The following is a 22,848-nucleotide window of genomic DNA, read 5'->3' on the forward strand; positions in this document are numbered from 1 at the left end:
CTTCTCCCTGGAGCTCAGACCTCAACTCTCCGGACACTTAACTCCCCAGGTGATCTCAGCCAGCCCCATGACCTCAAAGACCATCAAAACACTGACATTCCCGATTAAATGCCTCCAGCCTGGGATTCTCCTGTGAAGTCCCGACACATCCAGCCACCTACATCACCGCTTCCCTTGGAGACTTTGTATAAAGGAGTTCCAAAATACACCGACCTGCCCGGATCCCTTCAGCTCTGCTAGATCCTGCATTTGCCCGGGCTTTGCGGGCTTTTCCACAACCGCCTGCACACCAGCTGTTCTTCAGAGAACTACCCTGGGCTCGGGACCACGATGCCAACACTGTCAAGAAGATCAGACTGGGGCACATGGACACTTTGCCTCTGCACCCACGAGAGTCAGACGTACCTGGGATTGTAAGCTCCTGGGCCACCTTTAGTCCAGTTCAGGACTGCTCTGAGAAGTCACTCATCCTCTCCAGCTCCCTGCAGGCTCAGGTAACAGGTGCCCTCCGCAGGACTCTGAGCTTGACCCCCTCAGTCCTGCTTCCTCCTCCTTCCTCGAGTCCTCTCTCTCGCATGTGCAGTCAAACAAGTTGAGTTCCGTCTTCAAATGATGTGCAAAATCTGCATGCTTTTCATCATCTTCACCAAGACCGTCTGAGTCGTCCACCAGCAGCACATGCCCAGAGCAGTGCAGTAACCTTTTCTTAAATTTTATTTTATTTTTTTTAAAGATTTTATGTATTTATTTGACAGAGATCACAAGTAGATGGAGAGGCAGGCAGAGAGAGAGAAGGAAGCAGGCTCCCTGCTGAGCAGAGAGCCCGATGCGGGACTCGATCCCAGGACCCTGAGATCATGACCTGAGCCGAAGGCAGCGGCTTAACCCACTGAGCCACCCAGGCGCCCCCTTTTCTTAAATTTTAATTTTTTAAAGATACCAGCATGCACGAACACACGTAAGCATGGGGGAGGGGCAGAGGGAGAAGCAAGCTCCCCACTGAGCAGGGAGGCTACATGGGGCTCCATCCCAGGGCCCCAAGATCATGACATGAGCCCAGAAGACAGATGCCCAACCAACAACTTTTTAAAAAAAATCTTTTTGGGGAAGGCTGACAATTATGAGCCTGGGTGGCTCAGTGGGTTAATCTTGCGCCTTCAGCTCAGGTCATGATCTCAGGGTCCTGGGATTGAGCTCCGCATCAGGCTCTCTGCTCAGGAGGAAACCTGCTTCCTTCCTCCTCTCTCTCTCTCTCTCTCTGCCTGCCTCTCTGCCTACTTGTGATCTCTATCTGTCAAATAAATAAATAAAATCTTTAAAAAATAGGGCACCTGGGTGACTCAGTGGGTTAAAGCCTCTGCCTTCGGCTCAGGTCACGATCCCAGAGTCCTGGGATTGAGCCCCATATCGGGCTCTCTGCTCAGCAAGGAGCCTGCTTCCTCCTGTCTCTCTCTCTCTGCCTACCTCTCTGCCTACTAGTGATCTCTATCTGTCAAATAAATAATCTTTTTTAAAAATTAAAAAAACCCCACCTTTTTTTAAAAAGTAGGCTCCACACCCAACCTAGGAGCTCAAACTCATGACCCTGAAACCAAGAGTCACAGGCTCTACTGACCCAGCCAGCCAGGCGCCCCTGTGGTAACCTCTTCATTGGTCTTCCTGCTTCTGTTTTGTATGGTACAGTCTCTGCATGCGGCAGCCGAAGAGTTTTGAGATTGCGTGGAAGACTGGGAACTTAAATGCCGGCATAGGCTAATACACCAGTAACAGTGGTTCGCACTGCACTTCGCCCAGGCCAGGCACTGTGCTAAGCTCTCTGCAGTCCTTCAGCTGTTCTGTGCCTGTACGCGGAGGGCCTGCTGTGTGCCACACACTCCGCCGTCCTGCTCTGGGATAAGGTGGTTTTTAAAAAAAGAAAGAAAGAAAAAAAAAAAAAGGCGGCCAGATCTGGATCCCCTGAGCTGACATGCTGGGTGGGGAGGCTGACAATTATGAAGTGAAAACACAAATAAATACTTGCAGGTTGTGACAAGTGCCCTGAGAAAAATAAAGAGTGTGATGTGTGGTCGTCACCAAGAGGATCCAGTCTTCGATGAGCCCAGAAGGCTTCCTGGAGGAGGTGATCCCTGAGCTGAAAGCCAAAGGCCAAGGAGCTAGCCAAAGAGCCAGATGGGGAGCATTTCAGGAACAAGGGGGAGCCGATGGGGCAGAAGAGGCAGGACTTCAAGGGCTGCACTGAAGACTTCGGCTACTACGCTGATTAAGGTGGGAGCCATGGAGGGTTCTTGAACAGAAAAGTAGTGTGAACTCACTGGAATGTTCACAAGCCCCCTTTCACACCTGTGTCAGGAACTGTGGAGGAGGGGAGGGGATGGCAGGAGCCAGGGACCTGGACAAGGGACTGTGCTGGTTCCGGTGGGTGATCATGGGGCCTGGGAGCTGAAGATAGGGGAAGAAGTGGGTAGGTTTGGGAGGTATTTTGGGGGCGGAGCTAAGAGGAACTGGGGATAAGGAAAGGAACAAACTCAGATAATCGGAGGCGACACTCTCTGGGGTTGGTACAGGGGAGCGGGGAGGGCTTGGAGTCCAGGAGACCCGGGTTCAAATGCTTTCTAAGCCACTCTCCCACTGAACGACCTTCAGGAATGTAACCCAACCTCCCAGCCTCAATTATTGAGGGGAGTAATAAAGTGGCATATGTGGTATGCGTAGGGAGTACTCAAGAAATGGTGGCCATTTAAGAAAAAATTCCTAGGGCGGGGGGTGCAGAGAAAGGCAGTGACACCCATTGTCACCCAGCAGTGACAATGACAGATAGTGACAGCAGGGGGCAGCACCAAGCCTCCAGGCAACAGGGCAGGGCCCAGCTTTGCAGGTTCAAAGAGGCTGGCTGGACTGTGGACGCCTCAGGTGCCTGGACCTGGGGACAAAGCAGGCCTGGAAGCATGTGTCCAGGTCACAAAACTGAGGTGGGCGGGAGGTGGACGGGCTGTCGCCGCCTTCCCGAGTCTAGGAATCAGACCCTAATAAGGGCCATTTTGTTCAGGAGAAACCTGAGCAGCCTGCATGGTGGGACTCAGGCAGAGATGGGTCCCTGCAGGCTGAGGGCTTCCTGCCCTGCTTCCTTCCCCGCCCCCCAGGAGACTCGCCCCAGCTCAGACACCCAATCCCGGGGCAGTCAGAGCTGGGGTTCCCCCCACCAGCCTCCTACTCCCTCCACAAACACTCCAGGCCCAGGCTCTGTACAATAGGCACTTTATTAGTGGTTGGAATGCATTTAACACGCAAGAGTGTGCAGACAGAACGGGGTGGGGGGTTGTTTGCTGAGGGCTGGCGGCAGGCACAGGAGACTGGGACCCCAGGCTGGGTTTCCTCCCTCTCTGGGATGCTGCCGTGGTGCTGATGAGCAAGGATGTGAAGTCAGGGGCCCGGGGATATGGCGCAGGGGGAACCGGGAGACCAGGTCCCCAGAGTTCAACAAATTTGGCAAAAGGACCCTCAAGGTGAGGTGTGACGGGGTGGGGGGGTGGGGCCCAGTGTGTCCACAGCATCTGCCCCCAGCCCCTCCCCTGACAGCGTCCCTCGGGTGGATTCAGCGGCTCGTTCTCTTACAAAGAGAGCTGTGTCAGTAACTGGCAGAAGGGGGGAAACTGGGCCCGACTCTGCCGGCCGGCCAGCAGGTTTCCATTAAGCAGCTATTACCAGACCCCTCCCTCAGGCTCTGGTCTGTCCACACCGGTCCGCTCCCCGCAGCCCTCCCCTGACAGACTCACTACTCCCTCTCCTTCCACAACACCCCTGCTGTGGCCTCCTCTGTGGCCTCCTCCACGCCAGGAACCACTCCCACCTGGCCACACCTCCCACCCCAGCCAGGCTGCACAGGGAGGGGACCCTCGGCAGGGACGACAGAAGGCACGCCTCAGCTGGCCCCATCTCAGCCCTGGAGACAGAAAAAAAGCTAACAGACCCTTTAATGCATGTCCAGGTTAAAAAATAATAATAATAATAATAATCAACGCGCGTGGCAGCCCATGAGACAGCTGTTCGGCCGTGAAGGGGCTCGGTCCTGGCCAGAGCAGCCACAAGTCAACGGGGGCCTCACTTTAGCCGGAGCTTACATTGGCCATCACTCTTGCAGACACAAATACCGCCCCGTCCTAAGAGGCGAAGAGGCCCCCAGAGGCCGGGGCCACCCTGCATGCCAGACTTCAAAGAGGCCTCACCGCCTACTCCCCATCCTAAGGCCTGGAGTGACCTGTGCAGTCTCGGGGCACCGCCGTGAAAACTCGCGGCACAGGGAGGAGAGGCCCCAATTCCTCCGCGTGCCTGAAATCCAGCTGTAACTGGACGCTTGGGCAGGGGGGGTAGGGGGAGGCGGCAGTGATGGGACTTCCGGTGAGCCCCGGGGGCCAGAGGTTCGGACCCAGCTGCCGAGCACCCAGTGTGAGACTTCTGGAGAGATGGGGGCGGGGGAGAGCGGGGGTCTTTAGGACTCCGCCAGCTTCTTGTTGGTCTTGTTCAAGAGCCTCTTGAGGTTGGGAGACATGAAGTAAGGCCTCTCGGCTGAGCCATCGTTCCTCTCCAGGTCCTCCACTGCGGAGAGAGGCCCCAGAGATGGTGGCATGAGGGCAGCCCATGGGCAGGGGACTTTGGGGACAGGGCGGGAGAACGGGGGCCACAGAGAAGCCTCAGAGGGTTAGGAAGCAAGACACTGGGAGCGGAGAGGGGCAGACTGTGGCGGGCTCGGGACCAGGACACACACACGCTCCCCACACTCCCCAGGCAGGGTAGCCCCGCATGCACCCCCGGTCTACGGGGAGGAAACGAGGAGGCCTGCCTGGCCCCCACGCCTCCCACCCTCTCTACTCCTCGACTTCTGCCCGCTTCCCCTCCTCCGCACTCCCCTTCAACAGGATGTCTCTCAGCTCGGGCGACATGAAGTAGGGTCGCTCCTGAGAGCCGTCATTCCTTTCCAGGTCCTCACCTGGGCTCCCCCCAGGAACCGGCAGGGGGAAAATGGGGTGGTCAGGAAGGGAGGGAAAGAGGGAGGCAGGGAAGAACAGGGAAGCCAGCAGGCATGGAGTAGAGGAAGAGAAAAGAAAAAAAGAAAAAACAAAAAAAAGACAGATGGAGAGACCAGAGTTAGTAGCGGCCACAGACCCCCGCCCCAACAACGCCAGAAATTCCAGGCCGAGGGCCCAGGGGCACAGCATTCTAGCTGCAGCCTGGACCAGGGGACAACAGGACGGACCAGCCCCGAGCGGAGGGAGGAGGCCGAGAAGGCTTGCCAGGGCCCTCTGATGCGGAACAGCCAGTCCCCTGGGGAAGCTGGGGGTGCATGGCCCTTGAACACACAGCCATAGCCCCATCAGATGTTATGCCCAGAGGGGAGAAGGCAGTCAGAGCCTGGCAAGGGCTGGGCTAAGGGGTCACTCACAGAAGCAGAGGAACAACGTGTCCACACACATGCCATAGACACTGAAGAATCCATGCGCAATCAGGTAGGAGCCGATGATCACCGTCTAGGCAAGGGAAACCAAGCTGTTTCCACCCCAGCTCCTAGATCAACTCCCTCCATACCACACCCTCCCATGCTCAATCCTGTTATTTCCCTGCTGATAAGTCCTCAGAATAACAGCCTAAGTTCAGCCATTCATGCCCCGGGTTTTCTTTAACCCCAGGGCCCTTGCACAGGCTGCTGTCCTGACTTAAGTCAATTTTTGTCTTCTTATCCTTCTGTTTTCAGTTCAAACATCAAGTCCTCAGATACCACCTCCTCCAAAAAGCTGCTTATGACATCTGGACCCTGTTTTATGCTCTCCTAGCACCGCATGCCTGTCCCCTGAAACCTTCGTCTGGTTGCAATTTTATGCATGTTTAGGGCATGACAGGCATAATGCCCTCATCCCCACTGGACTGTGTCTGTCCCACTTACGGCCACACCCCCAACAATCTGGAGACTCACAGGCCCTTGGCAGGTATCTAATAAACATTTACAGACTGAAATGAGTGGACCAAGGAGAGATTAAATAACTTGTCCAAACTGACTCATCTTAGAGTGAGCAAATAGAGAACTCAGATAAAAATCTAGGTCACGGGGCTCCAAGGCCTGCAATGTTCTCAAGGTGATGACATTACTCCTTCAGGGCCTCACCACCTCCCTGTCATCCCCACTTCTGCCCCCCTACATCAGTCTCCTCATTGTTCCTGGCATAGATCCACCTCAGGGCCTCTGTATTTGTTGATCCCTGTGCCCAGAGGCTCCCTATATCTCCTTCAGATCTTAGATCTGACATCCACATCCATATCCATGGTGAAGACACCTGGCCTTCCACAGTTGTCCACATCCTCCACCACAAGCTCTAACAGTTCCCTGTACCACTCCCCTGTGGCACAGGCACAGACTGGCACGGATCAGTTCATAATCACACACCCACCCAGGTCACTGTTCACGGAGGTCTATTTGCCTCTGAAAGGTAAGGTCCTCTTGAAAGAAGCCCTTCCTCTCCCTGGGGCCTGGTACACAGTAGGTGCTTACTACATGTCTGTGGACTAAATAAGTCATCAATCCCCCACCTCTGACCACCATCCCTATGTGTCTAGTCAAGAGACCAGGAGACCCCAGCACCTCCTTCTCCCTGGACCCCCCACCCATCCCCAAAGATCCATACCAGTATAGGGACCCAGTAATAATTGAGGGGCGGCGCTGTGTCTTGCACAATCCTGATCCGGTGGGTGAAGAAAAAGAAAGCCAGGATCCCTAAAGAAGAGAGGAAACCCAGGTGGATGAGAGTTCTGACTAAAGGAAGTCCCCCTCCCCCTTGCCACGAGACCTCAGAGAACATGGCACTAGTCACAAATGAAGACGTGTGGACCCAACAGCACGTCACAAGTCACCCTGATAGGCTCCCACAGCCCCACAGGCTGGCCAGCAGCACTCACCCACACTACCCACGATCAGAAGTTTGCCCAACAGGAAAAGGAAGTCGGTAACTTTGTCTAGGACGGCCACTCTGCAGGGGACAGTGAGAAGCAGATATGAAGGCAGCCTCAGGGCCTGGGGGAGGAGAGAGGCAGCCCGAGGGCCGTGCTTTCCCTGACCTGATGATGTTTCTCATGAGCAGGAAGAAGGCATTCCTGGCCGAGGTGCAGAAGTTGGTGCCGTAGATGGCAATCTGGAGAGAGGGGGAGGAGGAGGGGGGATCAGGCCCACTGGCTGGAAAGAAGGGTTCCCCATCCCCAGTGGGAGCTGGCGGTGGGCTGGTTCTGGGTCTCAGGCCTCCTCACCATGATGTAGGCGTTCCTGTTGAGGAATCGGATGAACTTCTCCAGGCACCAGAAGCAGCACTTGAGACAGGTCATGAGGAACTTGGCAAACTTGTTCTCGGCAGCTGAGAGAGAAGGGAGGGAGGCAGAAGTGAGGAGACAGGAGAGACCCCCGGTAGGGTCACCCCACCGCTCCACCTTGCCTACTCAAAAGACAGGGAGAGGACACTTGATCCAGAATCCCCGGGGTCCCGCCCCTCACTCAAGCAGGAACCAAACCAGCCCAGGACTCTCAGCCCAGACCCCTGGAAGGGGCCTATCATGAAGCCTTTCAATCCAGCCTCCAGGGACGAACCAATCACGACCCATACTACCATCTAGGCCCCGCCTCCCAAGCAGCAGCCAATCCTTGCCTCCCCCTTGGCCCCGCCCCAAATAATAACCAATCCCAACCCCACCGCTGCCAAAAAGAAACACGCCTCAGCCCTGCCCTTCCCTGCACAGACAAACCTTTGCCTCTTCAGGAACCAATAGGGGCTCAGGCCTCTCGGCCTCGCCCCGCCCCGAAGTAAGAACTCCACCCAATGGGCTCCCTCAGCCGTTCCTCCACCTTAGGAACTAACTGTTCAAACTCCCCACTCCACCCTTCTCACCCCAAGCAGAAACCCATCATAGTCCCACCGCCTTAACCAGCCCCCCGGAAACCAATCCCCCACCTGCCCTCAGCCCTGCGCCCCAGCAGCCAAAGCAGGCCACCGGTGGGCCGCACCTTTCAGGCGCTGATCCAAGTACTCCAGCATCACTCGGATAATCTGCACGATGGCCAGAATGAGGGCACCAAAGGCCAGGGAGCCTGTGTGGTACCTGAAGGCCAAGGGGGCGGTCAGTGGCCACGCCAAGGCTCCCCCACCCCACCTCGCCCTACCCCTAGCCCAGCTGGAATCCCACCTGAGCGCCCGGCCGAAGGCAGAGAAGAGCGGGAAAGCAGGCAGGTCGTCGGGCTTGTGCAGGGCCCAGTAGTAGGAGGCGAAGGCCCCAGCTAACGTGACCTGGCCCAAGGCCAGCACGAAGTTGGCCAGCCAGAAGAACATGAAGGCATTGAAGATCTGCAGGCCCAGCAGGGCCCGATGGTAGCCCGACTCACCTCCGTAGAAGGCAAACTGGCAGTGGGCACCAGGGCACAGGCGGGACTCATTGGAGGAGGCGAAGGTCTGTGGGAAGGATGCAAGGCTGGGTCACAACACTGGGGTCAGGGGTTCAGAGTGGCTTCTGGGAATCAGGTCTGGGTCCGAGAGACCGTGGGGTGTGATAGGAGTCGTGGGAGTCACCGGTTAAGTCAAGGGATGGGGGTCTAGTATAGGGGCTTCTAAAAGCAAGACAGGATCATTGGTTCTACAGGGGTCAGTAAGGCACGATAAGCTATCCTGGAGATCAGGATGGGGTCATTCGAGGACAGTGCTCACGTAGACAGGACAAGAGTGGCAGAGATCAGTATGAAGACCACAGGGGTCAGCAGAGGGGCTTGTGAAAGGCAAGGAAGGGGTTCTAGAGGCAAGACCTGGCCATCACTGGGTTAAAGGAGGGGTACGGGGCAGGAAATGAAGTCAAAGGGAGAAAGGCAGGTGGTCAGGATTCAGGGTGGGCTGGGGGCTGCCAAGTTGGATCTCTTCCCCTCCCTGCTTCCCACATCTAGCACCAGGCATACAGCAGGCACCAAATGTTTGCTGAATGGTCCCCAAGTGGGGAATAAGAGGTTGCAGACGGTCTGGGGGCTGCTGGGGAAAGAGGCGATCCCCACCTCAGGGTTGCAGGTTTTCCCGGCAAACTGGCAGGTGCCGTCATCAAAGATCTTATAGACAGCTTCATTGGAAGTGGACAGGAAGCTGGAGGTTCATTAAGGAACCTGAGGTTTGGGATTAGAGTCCCCGGCGGCTTGTGAGAAAGGATCCATTTCCCCCACCAGGTTTGGGTTCTGGCCCTGCCCCCCCGCCGCCGAGCTGCAGGTTACATGTAGGCCAGTTCGGCTCTTAGCCGCCCCCCGGGGGTCAGGGATCCGGGTCTCAGGATGGATACACAGCAGTGCTAGCCCAGTAGGCGATGCAAAGGCACAGCAGGAGGAAGGTGACCAGTGGGTACAGCAAGGAGCACATCACGTAGCCCACAGCCCTGGGGAGGAGATAAGACGCAGGCATCAGGACCTGAGCAGCCCCAGGACCAGCCAGCCCAGCCCCCCGGGGGCACCCTGCCACCCACCTGCTGGCCTCCTTGATAAGCGCGATGGCGATGAGGATTCTTTTCCGCAGAAAGATGAGCAGCAAGATGATAACGACCTCAAGGATGCTCAGAATGACCACTGCGGGAGGCAGAGGGGGGCCGAGTCTGCCAGCCGCCTGTCCCCGCTCCCTCCCAGGCCTCTCCGGGGCAGGGTTGGGGGGGCTGGGACTCACTGAAGGCCATCCATGTCTGCCGCAAGTGCAGATACACGCGGAGGTCTGTCTGGAAGCCAAGGTCCACCAGGGAGATGTCGGAGCCGGCCTCGCCCCGCAGTCTCATGTACTCCATGTAGCAGTGAAATATCCCTGCACAAGGGACCGACCTTAGCCCACCGGATGCTCACCCTACACTGCAAAGCAGGTGGGAGCACCCCCATTTAGCAGAAGCAGGAACCAAAGCCTCTGAACCTTTGCAAGGATTCATGATTTGTGAGGAGGAGAGAGCGAGCAAGCCAGGGGGAGGGGGAGAGAGCGAAGGAGAGAGTGAGTCCCAAGCAGACTCCCCGCTGAGCATGGAGCCCAATTTGGGGCTCGATCCCAGGACCCCGAGATCATGACCTGAGCCAAAATCAAGAGTCAGATGCTTAAGCAAATGATCCACCCAGGCGCCCTGTCTCCGAGCCTTTGTACTTGCTGTTCCCGCTGCTTAGTACTGGATTTCTCACACCCTCCTGTCTCTACTCAAATGTCACATTCTTTTTTCTTCTTTTTAAAAATTTCATATATTTATTTGTCAGAGAGAGCGAGCGCACGAGCAGTGGGAGCAGCAGGCAGAAGGAGAGAGAGAAGCAGGCTTCCCACTGAACAAGAAGCCGAACGTGGGGCTCGATCCCAGGACCCCAGGATCATGACCAGAGCTGCACGGACATGCTTAATGGACTGAGCCACCCAGGCACCCCTCAAAGGTCACCCTCTAATGAGACCCATTCAAACAGCTTCTCCCATTTCAAACCCCACTCCTTCATACTCAGCCTCTTAGCCCCTTCTCTCTGCTTGGACCTTCTAGAGGGTTTTCTGGTTTAGTTATTAATTTATTTTAAGATTTTACTTTTAGGTAATCTGTACACTCAACGTGCGGCTCCAACTCATGTCCCTGAGATCAAGAGTTGCAGACTCCCCTGAGCTTCCTTCTTTCTTCTTTTTTAAGATTTTACTTACTTACTTACTTATTTGTCAGAGAGGAGGAGAGAGCACACAAGCAGGCAGAGAGGCAGAGAGAGGAGCAGGCTCCCTGCGGAGCAATGAGCCCGAGGCAGGACGCGATCCCAGGACCCTGGAATCATTACCCGAGCTGAAGGCAGCCGCCCAACCCACTGAGGCACCCAAGCGTCATCATTTTTTTTTTTTAAGATGTTATTTTATTTTATTTATTTGAGAGAGAGAAAGCATGAGAGGGGAGAGGTCAGAGGAAGAAGCAGACTCCCTGCTGAGCAGGAAGTCCTATGTGTGACGCAATCCTGGGACTTCAGGATCCTGACCTGAGCCGAAGGCAGTCGCTTGACCAACTGAGCCACCCAAGAGCCCTGGTTTATTATTTCTTGTCCATCTTGCCCACACTCCCAGGACCCAGAAAACGGCCTGGGACACCGGCACTCGAACCAGGGTTGAGCACACAGGCATACATGAGTGTGTGGCTAGGGGCCAGGATGCCCTGGGGCCTGAAGTCTTCCTTGCCACCCAGCTACGGTTCATGAGTGGGGACTGAGGATGTGGGTATTAACATTCAGTGTGGTGGCATTATGTATTTTCAATATTCCCTTTAGCTCTTTGTAGAGTGAATCTGTAAAATGCAGATTAAGTAAAAACAAAAACAAAAACAACCAGGGATGCCTGGCTGGCTCATTTAGTAGAGTATGTGACTCCTGGGCACCTGGGTGGCTCAGTGGGTTAAGCCGCTGCCTTCGGCTCAGGTTATTATCTCAGGGTCCTGGGATCGAGGCCCGCATCGGGCTCTCTGCTCAGCAGGAAGCCTGCTTCTCTCTCTCTGCCTGCCTCTCCATCTACTTGTGATTTCTCTCTGTCAAATAAATAAATAAAAATCTTTAAAAAAAAAAAAAAAAAAAAAAGAGTATGTGACTCTTGATCTGAGGGTTGTGAGTTCGACCCCACGCTGGGTGGAGAGAACTTCAAAATAAAATCTGGGGAACGAGGGTGGCTTAGTGGGTTAAAGTCTCTGCCTTCGGCTCGAGTCATGATCCCAAGGTCCTGGGATCAAGCCCTACATTGGGCTCTCTGCTTGGCAGGGAGCCTGCCTCCCCTCCCCTGCCTCTGCCTACTTGTGATCACTGTCAAATAAATAAATAAAATCTTTACAAATAAATAAATAAAAATAAAAATAAAATCTTAGGGGCGCCTGGGTGGTTCAGTCTTTTAAGCATCTGCCTTCAGCTCAGGTCCCTGGGGTCCTGGGATCTCCCTCTACCTCTCCCTCCCTCTGCACCTCCCACTCCAGCTCATGTTCTCTCTTTCTCACTCACTCACTCTCTCTCAAATAAAACCTTACAAAAGAAAAGAAAATCTTAAGGGACGCCTGGGTGGCTCAGTTGGTTGGACGACTGCCTTCGGCTCAGGTCATGATCCCGGAGTCCCGGGATCAAGTCCCGCATCAGGCTCCCAGCTCCATGGGGAGTCTGCTTCGCTCTCTGATCTTCTCCTCGCTCATGCTCTCTCTCACTGTCTCTCTCTCAAATAAATAAATAAAATCTTTAAAAAAAAAAAAGAAAAGAAAATCTTAAAAAACAAACAAAAACCATTTGCCTAAAATGCTAGCGCCCAGCGAGAACCCACCATTAGCATGAATATTTTAGTATCTGTGTCCTCACCTTGGGCTGCCTATGAGACATCCTTCCCCTGGAAAGTTTATCCGAACAATCAGAACGTGAAGCCCTGGGTTTTGTGCACTGCCTCTGGGTTCCACAGACCTGAGATCTACAGGGCCTTCCTCCACATCTCACCTGTATACTTTTTCTCATTAAGCCGCCTAACTAGTAAATACTCATTATCCCCAGTTTATAGAGGAAGAAATTGAGGCATGGGGAGGTTGAGTCATTTGCCCAAGGTCACAGAGGAAGGACTGGGCAGAGTTAGCATTTAAACTACCTCCCCAGCCCCGCCACCCCCAGCACCCATCCCCCAAGTCTGGTGCCAGGCACACATCTTTAACCACTGTGCTAAGTGATCTGCTTGGGGATGCAGACAAAATGCGGCTCTGGCTCCCACCTGGAACTCTATGATCTAACTCCTACCCCATCGATACCCACGGAAGTTATTTCCAAGTGCCTACTCCCACAAACAACGCTGAGATGAACATCGTCACAAATATGCCAAATGAAAGATGGCTTAGGACAAGCTTCTCGAAGGCCAGGGTCAGGTCAGAGGGCAGAGGCATCTTGCAGAGTGCAGGGCTGTGAGGGGAGGGTGCAGGCAGGGGGAGACGCACCGTAGCCCAGCACCAGAATCACCATGATGATCATCACCCAGACCATAACCCCGGCCAGGAAGCGCAGCAGGACGATGAAGAGAAGACTCATCAGCATGGCGATGACCAGGCCGCTGGGGAGAAAATGGGGGGGCGGGGGGGGGGATGAACAGCCGGCATCCTCTCATGGGCCCCAGATGCCACAGACCCGGAGGGGGGGTGCTTTCCCTCCCCACTTACATGACTATCCAGTACCAGGAGACCGTGTAATCTTCAAATATCCGCATGGCCAGCTGCCGCGCCTCGAGGACCCCGTTGGCCTTCCTGTGGACAGGCAGACAAGGCTCGTGCTAGGGCCCCTCCCTGATTGGGCCAGCCCCAGGGGACGCCCCGGCCCACTTGGGAGAGCAGGACCCCGAGGTGGTGGGCCGCGGTACGGTCCTCACTTGGCACCCTCCACCAGCTCTGTGACGTTCTTTCGAGAGCCATGCCCGTCTTCGTAGGTCGTCTCGTTGCCCACCATGAGGACCCCCTTGTGGGCGTGGATGGCTGGGAAGCATCGCCGGGCCACTGCGTGCGGCAGGGAATCAGACCAGTCAGGCTGAGCCCCTGAAACCTCCCCCCATCCCTGCTGACCACCCCCTCCTCCCCCCAAGTTTGCAGAACCCCAGACTCACAGGGTTTGCTGGGGATGAGCACGGCGGGGCAGTCACCATCCCGAAGCACCTCAGCCACCCCCTAGCAAGAAAGGGAGAGGGGTTCATGCCCCAGGCCAGCACCCTCCACCTCGCCCCCTCCCTAGGCTCGCTTCACACCTTGTTGCTCTGGAAGCCAGGCACACAGAACTGCTTGTAGTACTCAAAGTCCTGGGATGTGTGAGCGTTCAGGTAGGTGAGGTAACGGTCGGGGCATTTCTCCACGCAGATCTTGCGGGGACAGGAGGCAGGGGTTGGGCGGGATCAAGACAGACACCCCATCCCCACGCAGGACAGAGGCCCTGCTTCCCATTCACCAGGGGAAAAGAAAGCTGCTTCTCCCAGAGAGAAGTCCCAGTGGGGAGAAAAGGACCCAGGGATGGAAAGCAGGGGCAGCAAAGAAGATCCGGGCACCGCCAAATTACCTGGGGGGTGGGACACTGGAATTCCAGCAGGACCAAGGGGCTGGCACACTTCACAATGTTGAAATAGAACAGGAAGGGTTTGTTCCTGGGGTTGGGGAAAGGAGATGAAAACTCAGGATTTCTCAACCTCCCTACATATAATATCTAATGCAAGCAACCCGAAGCTCTGCGGGCTGGCTCATCGAACCATCCCAACAGCCTCACGAGGGTGGGACTGTGATGATCCCCATCTCAGAGACCAGGAAAACGAGGCCCAGAGAGGTTGAGACACTCATTCTAGCTCACACAGCCAGGGAGTGGCACAGCCTGGACTGAACTGGCTTTTAGCTCACCGGCTTAGCTCACCCCACCTGACGTCAGATCCAGATCGGTCACCTCTCTCTCCCTCCCCTACCATCGTGAGCTCCCAGAGGACAAGACTCTTAATATCTCGTTTAGTGCAGTGTCCTCGAGGCCGAGAACAGCAGCTGGGGACGGTGGGAGCTTTTTAAGTACTTGCTGACTGGACTAACAGAGGGATAGAGGTGGGGGAAGCCTAGAACCTTCTCCCCAGTGCTCATGAAGCCATCCTGCCCACATCTCTCCAGTCCCACCTCCCCCCAAGGAGACAGACTCACGCATTTTTTGTGCCCTTCTGCCCACAGAACTCTCCTCTGCTGTCGGTGGGGTAGATCACCTTCCGAGGGTCCCCATGGGTCCAGGCTGTGGAGGGATCCAGGGACACTGAGGCACTGCCATTCCTCAGCACCATGTCTGCCCTAGAGGCTGTGGCTTGTCCTCCCACCTTGGAACCCCAACCCTGTGCACGGCTCCACTCACCTATGATGCCTACCGCCACGTAGCCCACAATGGCCAGGAGAAGGAACACACAGCAAATGATGTCCGTGCAGCCCCTAGGGAATGGAGAACAGCATCAGGATGGCAGACTTGGGGCCCTGGGGTCATGGACCCCATCCTGCCCGGCACACATGCCCAGTTCTATGTGTTATTTGGACGCCTGTTCCTTAGTGCTATGCTGTACATTTTACTTCTTTATTTTTTAAAGCAAGCTCTATGCCCAACACCAGGCTCGAACTCACAACCCTGAGATGAGGAGCCCTGGTGTGCTCTACAGACCGAGCCAGCCAGGGGCTCCTTACATTTTGATACCTAATGCTACCCTGTTCTTGAAGCAGTTGGCCACAATGTTCAGTTCTCTTTTGATTGAGAATGCCCATCCCCCCCCACCTTTTTTTTTTTTTTTAAAGATTTTATTTATTTATTTGACAGAGAGAGAGATTACAAGCAGGCAGAGAGAGGAGGAAGCAGGCTCCCTGCTGAGCAGGGAGCCCGATGTGGGGCTCGATCCCAGGACCCTGAGATCATGACCCGAGCCGACGGCAGAGGATTAACCCACTGAGCCACCCAGGCGCCCCACCCCCCCACCTTTAATAGCAACGGGGATTAATGTTTTTTTTTTTAAGATTTTATTTATTTGACAGGCAGAGATTACAAGTAGGCTGAGAGGCAGGCAGAGAGAGAGAAGGAGGAAGCAGGCTCCCTGCTGAGCAGAGAGCCCGATGCGGGGCTCAATCCCAGGACCCTGGGATCATGACCTGAGCCAAAGGCAGAGGCTTTAACCCACTGAGCCACCCAAGCGCCCTGGATTAATGTTTTTTAAAGTTTAAACTATTTTATTTTTATTTATTGGTAAGAGTTTATTTATTTATTTGAGAGTGAGCGAGAGAGTACAAGCTGGGGAAGAGGCAGAGGGATAGAGAGAAGCAGACTTCGCTCCGGTCATGATTCCAGGGTCCTGGGATTGAGCCCCAAGTCGGGCTCTCTGCTCAGTCGGGAATCTGCTTCTCCCTCTGCCTCTGTCTACTGCTCTACCTACTAGTGCTCTGTCAAATAAATAAATAAATAAAATCTTTTAAAAACATTCGTATTCTGAAGGGCGCCTGGATGACTCATTGAGTTAAGCCTCAGCTTTCTGCTCAGGTCATGATCTCAGGGTCGTGGGATCAAGCCCCGCATGGGGCTCTCTATTCAGCAGGGATCCTGCTTCTCCCCCTCTCTCTGCCTGCCTCTCTGTCTACTTGCGATTTCTCTCTCTGCCAAATAAATAAGTATTTTTTAAAAAATTCATATTTTGAGGCACCTCAGTGGCTCAGTCAGTTAAGTATCACACTCTTGGTTTCAGCTCAGGTCATAGTTATGGGATTGAGCCCCAGGCTGGCTCCCGGCTCAGCACGGAGTCTGCTTGGGATAATCTCTCTCTCTCCCCCTCTGCCCCTCCCCCCACTCACATGCACCTGTGCGCATGCTTACCAGCATGTACTCTCTGCTCTCTCTCAAACAAATAGTTCTTTAAATTTTTCGTATTTCCAAATTCCCTCCAAAATATACTGAGCCACTTAGATTCAGAGCAGCATATATGCCAACTTTTTTAAATCTTTGCGGGTCTGTGATGGGGCCATTCTATTCTGCATTGTTTCAAATCCCATTCCTTGACGTTTGGTGAATTTGTGCACTTCCCCATTAACTTCACTGTCTACAGTATTTCTTGTTCTAGAAATTCTCTCTTCCAGTCTTTTGCCTGAGTTTGACAATTCATTTGTAAAGACTCTTTGGGGGTGCCTGGGGGGTGGAGAGCAGCTCAGTTGGGTTAAGTGTCTGCCTTTGCTGTAAGTCATGATCTCAGGATCCTGGGCTCGGTCTCCAAGTCAGGGTCCTTGCTTGGTGGGGCGCCTGCTTCTCCCTCTCCCCTCCTGCTCTCTCACAGTCTCTATCTCAAATAAGTAAATAAATAAAAATCTCAAAAAAATTTAAAGACAGACTCTGCATATGAAAGAAATTAGTTCTTTAACTGTCAAATCTCAAATACTGATCACCAGTCTGCTGGAGAGGAAAGAGAGACTAGGGGGTAAAGAAACAGGGGTGAAGGCAGTGCTAGCGGAGACCCCTCCCCTCCCGGGAACCCAGAGCCCTTACCTGTGGTAAATGGGTCCTTTGAAGGTAGGGTCATACTTCTGTGGTGTTCCTGAAAGTCAGCAAGACGGAGCGGGGTGACCGAGAAGGGACTGCGAGACCACCCTTCCCAGAAGCTCCCAGGGGTGTCTCGCACCCTGGGGAAGAGTGAAATCCAGAGACCCAGCGGCATTTCCCGCCTCACCGCCCCTCCAGCCCCCAGGGCAGGCTGGCCTAGGCAGGGAGAGCCAACGTGCCGGTCGAACAGCCCCGAGTTACCAGCTGACACTGGGGAGGAGGCAGGACTGGGGACTGAGAGCCGGGGAGGGAGGCGAGGGTCTAAGGTGGGATCTGGAGAAGGTTCCCGCAGGGGTACATGGCGGGGACCTCCGGAGACGGGGCCCTTCCGTGGAGGGGGTCTGGAGGGAGCGCTGAGAGGCAGCTCCCGGAGAGGGCGAGGGCGGGGGGCGACCCGCAGGGATGGGCAATTCTGCTCCCCGCTCTTGCTCGCGGCCGGGTCGTCCCGCTGCCCCCTCCGAGAGGCCGGGCTCGGGTGCGGGAGGGGGGCGCTGCCTACCGTGCTTCCCGTAGTAATGCTGCCGCTCGCCCCCCATCCCCGCGGGAGTCCGGCCGCCGCGGCCGCCCGACTGCTCCAAGCCCCCCTCGGCGCGGGGTCTGCAGGCGCGGGTGTCCCGTGGGAGGGACGGACCGACCGACAGGCGGCGGCTCCTCCCAGCCCGGAGCCAGGCGGGGCGGCCCAAACCGGTCTGACCGGCCCTCCTGAGCGGCAGCCTCGGGATGGACTGGCCGATGGAGGGGAGGGAAGGGGGAGGCCGGGCGGGGCGGCAGCTGCTCCCGCCACTCACCGGCCACCCGATTTAGCCCTCTCCGCCCCCCCCACCTCCCAACTGCCCAGCCCCCACCGGGGAACTCTGGCCTCACCCCGCACCCCCGGCGCTCCCCTACGTCCCAACCAGGCGACACCGCCTGCGCCCCCTCTCAGCTCAGCAAGGGCGCCTCTTGCTGCCCCATTCTCCAGGTATGGAAACTGAGGCACGCAGGGAGATAACTCTAGATATAGGCACCGCAAAACAGGCAGATGGCTGAACCCAAACTCCCAAATATAGAGTATTGGCGCTGCAAACTCTCAAGCCGGTGGACCCGTTTTATTTCGGTCTGCATTTAAAAAAAAAAAATGAAATGCCAAATGAAACATCAGGAGAATCCATATAAACACCCACATCGCGGGCCGCCTGGGTGGCTCAGTTGGTGAAGGGGTCTGCCTTCAGCTCGGGTCATTATCCTGGAGTCCTGGGATCAAGTCCCACATCAGGCTCCCTGTGCCTCTCTCTCATCTCTCATGACTAAATAAATAAAATCTTAAAAAAGGAATAAAAAAAAAAAAAACACGACAAACCATAAAAGACTCAATCTCAAAAAACAGACTGAGGGTTGCTGGGGGGAGGGGGAACGGGAGAGGGTGGTGGGATTATGGACATTGGGGAGCGTATGTGCTATGATGAGCGCTGTGAAGTGTGTAAACCTGGCGATTCACAGACCTGTACCCCTGGGGATAAAAATACATTATATGTTTATTTAAAAATGTAAAAATTAAATTAAAAAAATCTTTAAAAAAAAACCCAAACACCTACATTGCTAGTCTCTTGAAGACTGGCAAAATGAGACTCGCCACCCAGATGCCCCTTCCCCGCCTGGCACTTTGCGGCCCCCAAGACTAGACACCTGAGCTCCCCATCCCTTCACATAGCCTGATTATGAATCCTGAAGCCACTGTTTTGTAGAGCAAGTATTTATGGAGCACATACTGGGTGCTGGCCCAGGGCTGGGCACTAAGCATGGTGGCAGATGAGAGAACCAATTTTGTGGGTCTGTTCTTGGAGAGCTGACATCCTGACCAAACGGCCCTAGATTCCAACATTTCCTTCTGTCCCTATCCAAGCCAGAGGACAATTCAGTCGGTGTCCTGCCTACCCTGAGCCCCCTCAATAGTAGCAAACCAAGACTGGTCACAGACCCATCACAGGATATCAGGAGGTATACAGTTGGCAGAGAAATTTAGAGTTGGTGCAGATACACCCTAGTCAGGGTCAGGGTGTTTAACTGCCGTGGTACGAGGAACGAGGGGACCGCCAGGATGCGGCACAGCTGGTGCGGCGGCATACAGCCAACAAAGAGGTAGACAGTTGCCATGGGGGTGTTTAGTCAGTGTGGGGTACACAGCAGGAGTGGGGGTATACAGCTGGTGCAAGGTATACAGTTGGCAAATAATTGTTTGTATAGCCAGTGTGAGGGTATACAGTCAGCATAGGGGCACACAGCTGGCTATACCCCCCTTACTGTATTCTTACGCACCAACCATCCACTCCCCAAGCCAACTGTATGCTCCCTCAATCACGGGGCCGTTGTCACTGCGCCCCCAACAGCTTTGGAGGTCAGCGATATACTTCGTAGTGTGGTCGATGACCGTTGGTGCCATGGCACAGTCACCAACAGGGTTCGAAAGTGTGGTCATATACAGTTGGTGCTCAGTAACTGCGCTACCTCAAAGTCAAGCATCTCCTGGTGGGGCTCTCTGGTCACTAACTCAGCTTGTCCCTAGAGCGATGCGCCTCCCCCCCACCCCAAGGGCCTCCAGCTATGGAAGCCCCGCCTGACCCCTGGCCCACAGTCTTTAGCAAACAGGGGAGGTTCAAGGCGCCAAGCCACGCCCTTGGGTGACCAGGCCTCCCAAAGAAACCCTGTGGTTCCTGTGGTCTCTGCCAACCCCAAGGCTGGCTGGTTCTACCCACCTAGTCCAAGCAGTGGACCACAAAAAAAAAATAAATAAATAAAACAAGCCAGGTACAGGCTACAGCCTCTTCCCAGCTACATTAGGTCCCTTGGGGACACTCTTGCTGACTCAGGACTCCAGCCACCAGCTCCACCCTGACGATCCATCAACGTTGGTCCCCAGGGCTGTGCACCCCTGTAACGCCTGTCTCCCAGAGGTCTCACATTCACCATAGCCACAGGCAAGCCCCTGGTGGTCCCCACCCTGCCCCGGCTCAGAAAAGGCAGCTTCCTCTTCCCAAGTGCTCAGACCAGAGACCTGGGGTCCCTCAGCTCTGCCTTCAGAATTTATCAAGAACCCAAGCCCTTGTCACACTGCTGTGGTTTCCTGCCGGGACCAGTGCAGGCAGCTCCCTCCACCCTGCTCTCTTGGCTCCCACCCTCCCCCTCCCCTCACTGTCTGTTCCCTCCACAGCAGCCAGAGAAGGCTGTTAACACTTCTGCCCAGAACCTTCCATGGCTTCCACCCCCTCTTCACCATGCCCCATAAGGCCCCATATGCTCTGCTGGGTCCCCTGCCTCTCTCCCCTTCGCTTGTTTGCTTCAGCTTCACTGGCCTCATTAACCAAACCACAAACTCACCAGGTAAGGTCTCACCTCAGGACCTTTGCACGGGCTGTTCCCTCTACCTAGAAAACTCTTCCCAGAGATGTCCATGTGGCTCCAGTTCATTCAGGCCTCTGTTCAATCATCCCCTCCTCAGAGAGGCTTTTTCTGACCATCCTATCCAAAACAGCATCCCTTTCCCCTTGACCCCATCACCCCATTTACATATGGCTTATTTATTGTCTGCCCCCTTGCCTATTCCCAGCACAAGGACAGGGATTTATGTCTGTTCTGTTAACAACTGTTCCCGGGGCCCAAAATACCACCTGGTACTCAGTGTTTGTTGAGTGAATAACCACAGTACACAAACCATTTATAGACAGCTAAGACTGGCAGCGCCTGGGTGGCTCGGTCGGTTAAGTGTCCAACACTTGATTTCAGCTCAGGCCATGATCTCAGAGTCCTGCGGGACTCTGCACAGCTTGGAATCTGCTTGGGATTCTCTTTCTCCCTCTGCTCCCCCTCCCTCCCTAGCCCATGTCCCAGCTTGAGTGTGTATGCACACGCCCTCCTTCACATAAATAAATAGTATCTTTTTTAAAAATTTTATTTATTTACTTGACAGAGAGAGATCACAAGTAGGCAGGGAGGCAGGCAGAGAGAGAGGGGGAAGCAGGCTCCCGGCCAAGCAAAGAGCCTGATGTGGGACTTGATCCCAGGACCCTGAGATCATGACCTGAGCCGAAGGCAGAGGCTTAACCCACTGAGCCACCCAGCTGCCCCAATAAATACTATCTTAAAAAAAAAAGAAAAGAAAGAAAGAAAGCTAGCTAAGGCTGAGAGTAAAAACACTGCTTAGAGGTTTCCAGGTGCATGCATTTAAGAAACTAATCTGTGAATTTTATATATAAAGTATTTAATACATGATAAATGTGGAATTTTCAGTGGGCAGGGAAAGGATAAATCAATTCATCATAAGCCTTGATTGCAATAGGAAGGAAAAAAGTTAACCTCACCCCCAACACATACCAAATAAATTCCACATGCATTAATCACGCAAAATAGATAAAAACTCGGAACTATTACGAGTATGAAGGGAAAGCACAGGAACGTATTTCCACCATCCGATAGGAGAGACCGGTAAGGGTGGAGAAGAGATAAGGGAGTACAGGAGGCTTCCTGTATCCCTTGAAAGGCAGCCAGACTGGCAGAGGGGAAGAAACCATAAACAGCTGGGGTGCCTGGGGGGCTCTCAGCTGCTTGAGCGTCTGCCTTCTGCTCAGGTCATGATCCCAGGGTCCCAGGATCGAACCCCCTGTCCGGCTCTGTGTTCAGCTGGGAGTCTGCTTCTCTCTCTCCCTCTGCTCCTCCCCTCACTCATGCTCGAGCTGTCTCTCACGGTCTCTCTCTCACTCTCGGATCAATAAAATCGTAAGGAAAAAAAAAAGTGGCTGGTGCTGGCTGGGGAGTACCTATCAGACTCTAGCTCTGTCCTCATTATACTGGACGTCCTACCATCAACCCATTTTACAGTGGAGGAAACCAAGGCTCAGCAAGGGGAAGTGGCTTGCCCAGCTACCTAGCAACAAGTGGAGGGTCCCTACTCTAGGTTTGATGGGTGAGTGGGAGTCACTGAGAGTCTTTGAGCAGGAGCATGACCTGGTGACCTGGCCAGGCTGGGAAGGGCAAGACACAGAGAGAGGTTTCAACTCTGAGAGAAGTTGGTGGCTGTGGATAGGACAGTGGGGCCATGATCTTGCTGCTTGAAACTGAGTTGTCTCTCCGTGAGATGGAACTAAAGATACAGAGGAGCACCTGCCACAGGCTTGGCGTTGGTATTGACATCTCTCAAGAAATACCAGAGGGAACAGTGGTTAAAGCCATCTGATGGGTTTCAGGAGCTCTCATTAACGTTAGCAAGGAGTGAGGGCAGGAGGGGGGCAGGTTGAATACTCCTGGATTCTGATCACTGAGTCTGATCCAAACCCGCAGGATGAGAACTTGCTGAGTCTTTGCAACAACACTGCAAACTAGTAACAGGAGAGATGCCCTGATTCCTCGGTTGCACCGTCCCTTACCATGTGCCAGGCACTTTTCCAAAATGTCACAGCAACTTTGCTAGATGAATCCTGTCCTTACCTCCATTGGAGGGACGCAGACATGGGGGACCCCCAGCGAATTGTGTACCCGTGGTAAGCCACAGAGTAGGGCTACCCACCCAGCTTGTGGTTTAACTTTGGATGAGATGCCCAGGGCTGCTGTAACAAATGACCACCCAGGGGCACCTGGGTGGCTCAGTAGGTTAAGCCTCTGCCTTTGGTTCAGGTCATGATCTCAGGGTCCTGGGATCCGGCCTCACATCAGGCTCTCTGCTGTGGGGGGAGCCTGCTTCCCCCCACTCTCTGCCTGCCTCTCTGCCTACTTGT

At 54.5% G+C, this 22,848-nt stretch overlaps 1 protein-coding gene across 3 annotated transcripts in view; it reads right to left on the reverse strand.

Moving 5' to 3' along the window:
* Positions 1–3,953: 3,953 nt before the first annotated feature.
* The window catches only part of SLC44A2 (solute carrier family 44 member 2), a 28,082-nt gene continuing 9,187 nt past the window's right edge, over positions 3,954–22,848 (reverse strand). Inside the window, exons 1-22 of one of the 3 annotated variants that reach the window (XM_044254212.1) lie at positions 17,604–17,703; positions 17,051–17,099; positions 14,897–14,970; positions 14,695–14,779; positions 14,078–14,162; positions 13,773–13,883; positions 13,635–13,695; positions 13,404–13,527; positions 13,198–13,281; positions 12,979–13,091; positions 9,714–9,845; positions 9,520–9,619; positions 9,340–9,432; positions 9,065–9,149; positions 8,215–8,477; positions 8,036–8,130; positions 7,288–7,391; positions 7,102–7,175; positions 6,943–7,013; positions 6,672–6,760; positions 5,438–5,522; positions 3,954–4,593 (exon numbers count right to left, since the gene is read on the reverse strand). In XM_044254212.1, the coding sequence (XP_044110147.1) occupies positions 4,487–4,593; positions 5,438–5,522; positions 6,672–6,760; positions 6,943–7,013; positions 7,102–7,175; positions 7,288–7,391; positions 8,036–8,130; positions 8,215–8,477; positions 9,065–9,149; positions 9,340–9,432; positions 9,520–9,619; positions 9,714–9,845; positions 12,979–13,091; positions 13,198–13,281; positions 13,404–13,527; positions 13,635–13,695; positions 13,773–13,883; positions 14,078–14,162; positions 14,695–14,779; positions 14,897–14,970; positions 17,051–17,099; positions 17,604–17,640 (2,121 nt within the window). In that variant the 5' untranslated portion in view covers positions 17,641–17,703 and the 3' untranslated portion in view covers positions 3,954–4,486. The other 2 variants (XM_044254209.1, XM_044254211.1) reach the window with 2 other exon arrangements.

This window comes from Neovison vison, chromosome 6 (assembly GCF_020171115.1).
Source record: "Neovison vison isolate M4711 chromosome 6, ASM_NN_V1, whole genome shotgun sequence".
Classification (NCBI taxonomy): Eukaryota; Metazoa; Chordata; class Mammalia; order Carnivora; family Mustelidae; genus Neogale; species Neogale vison.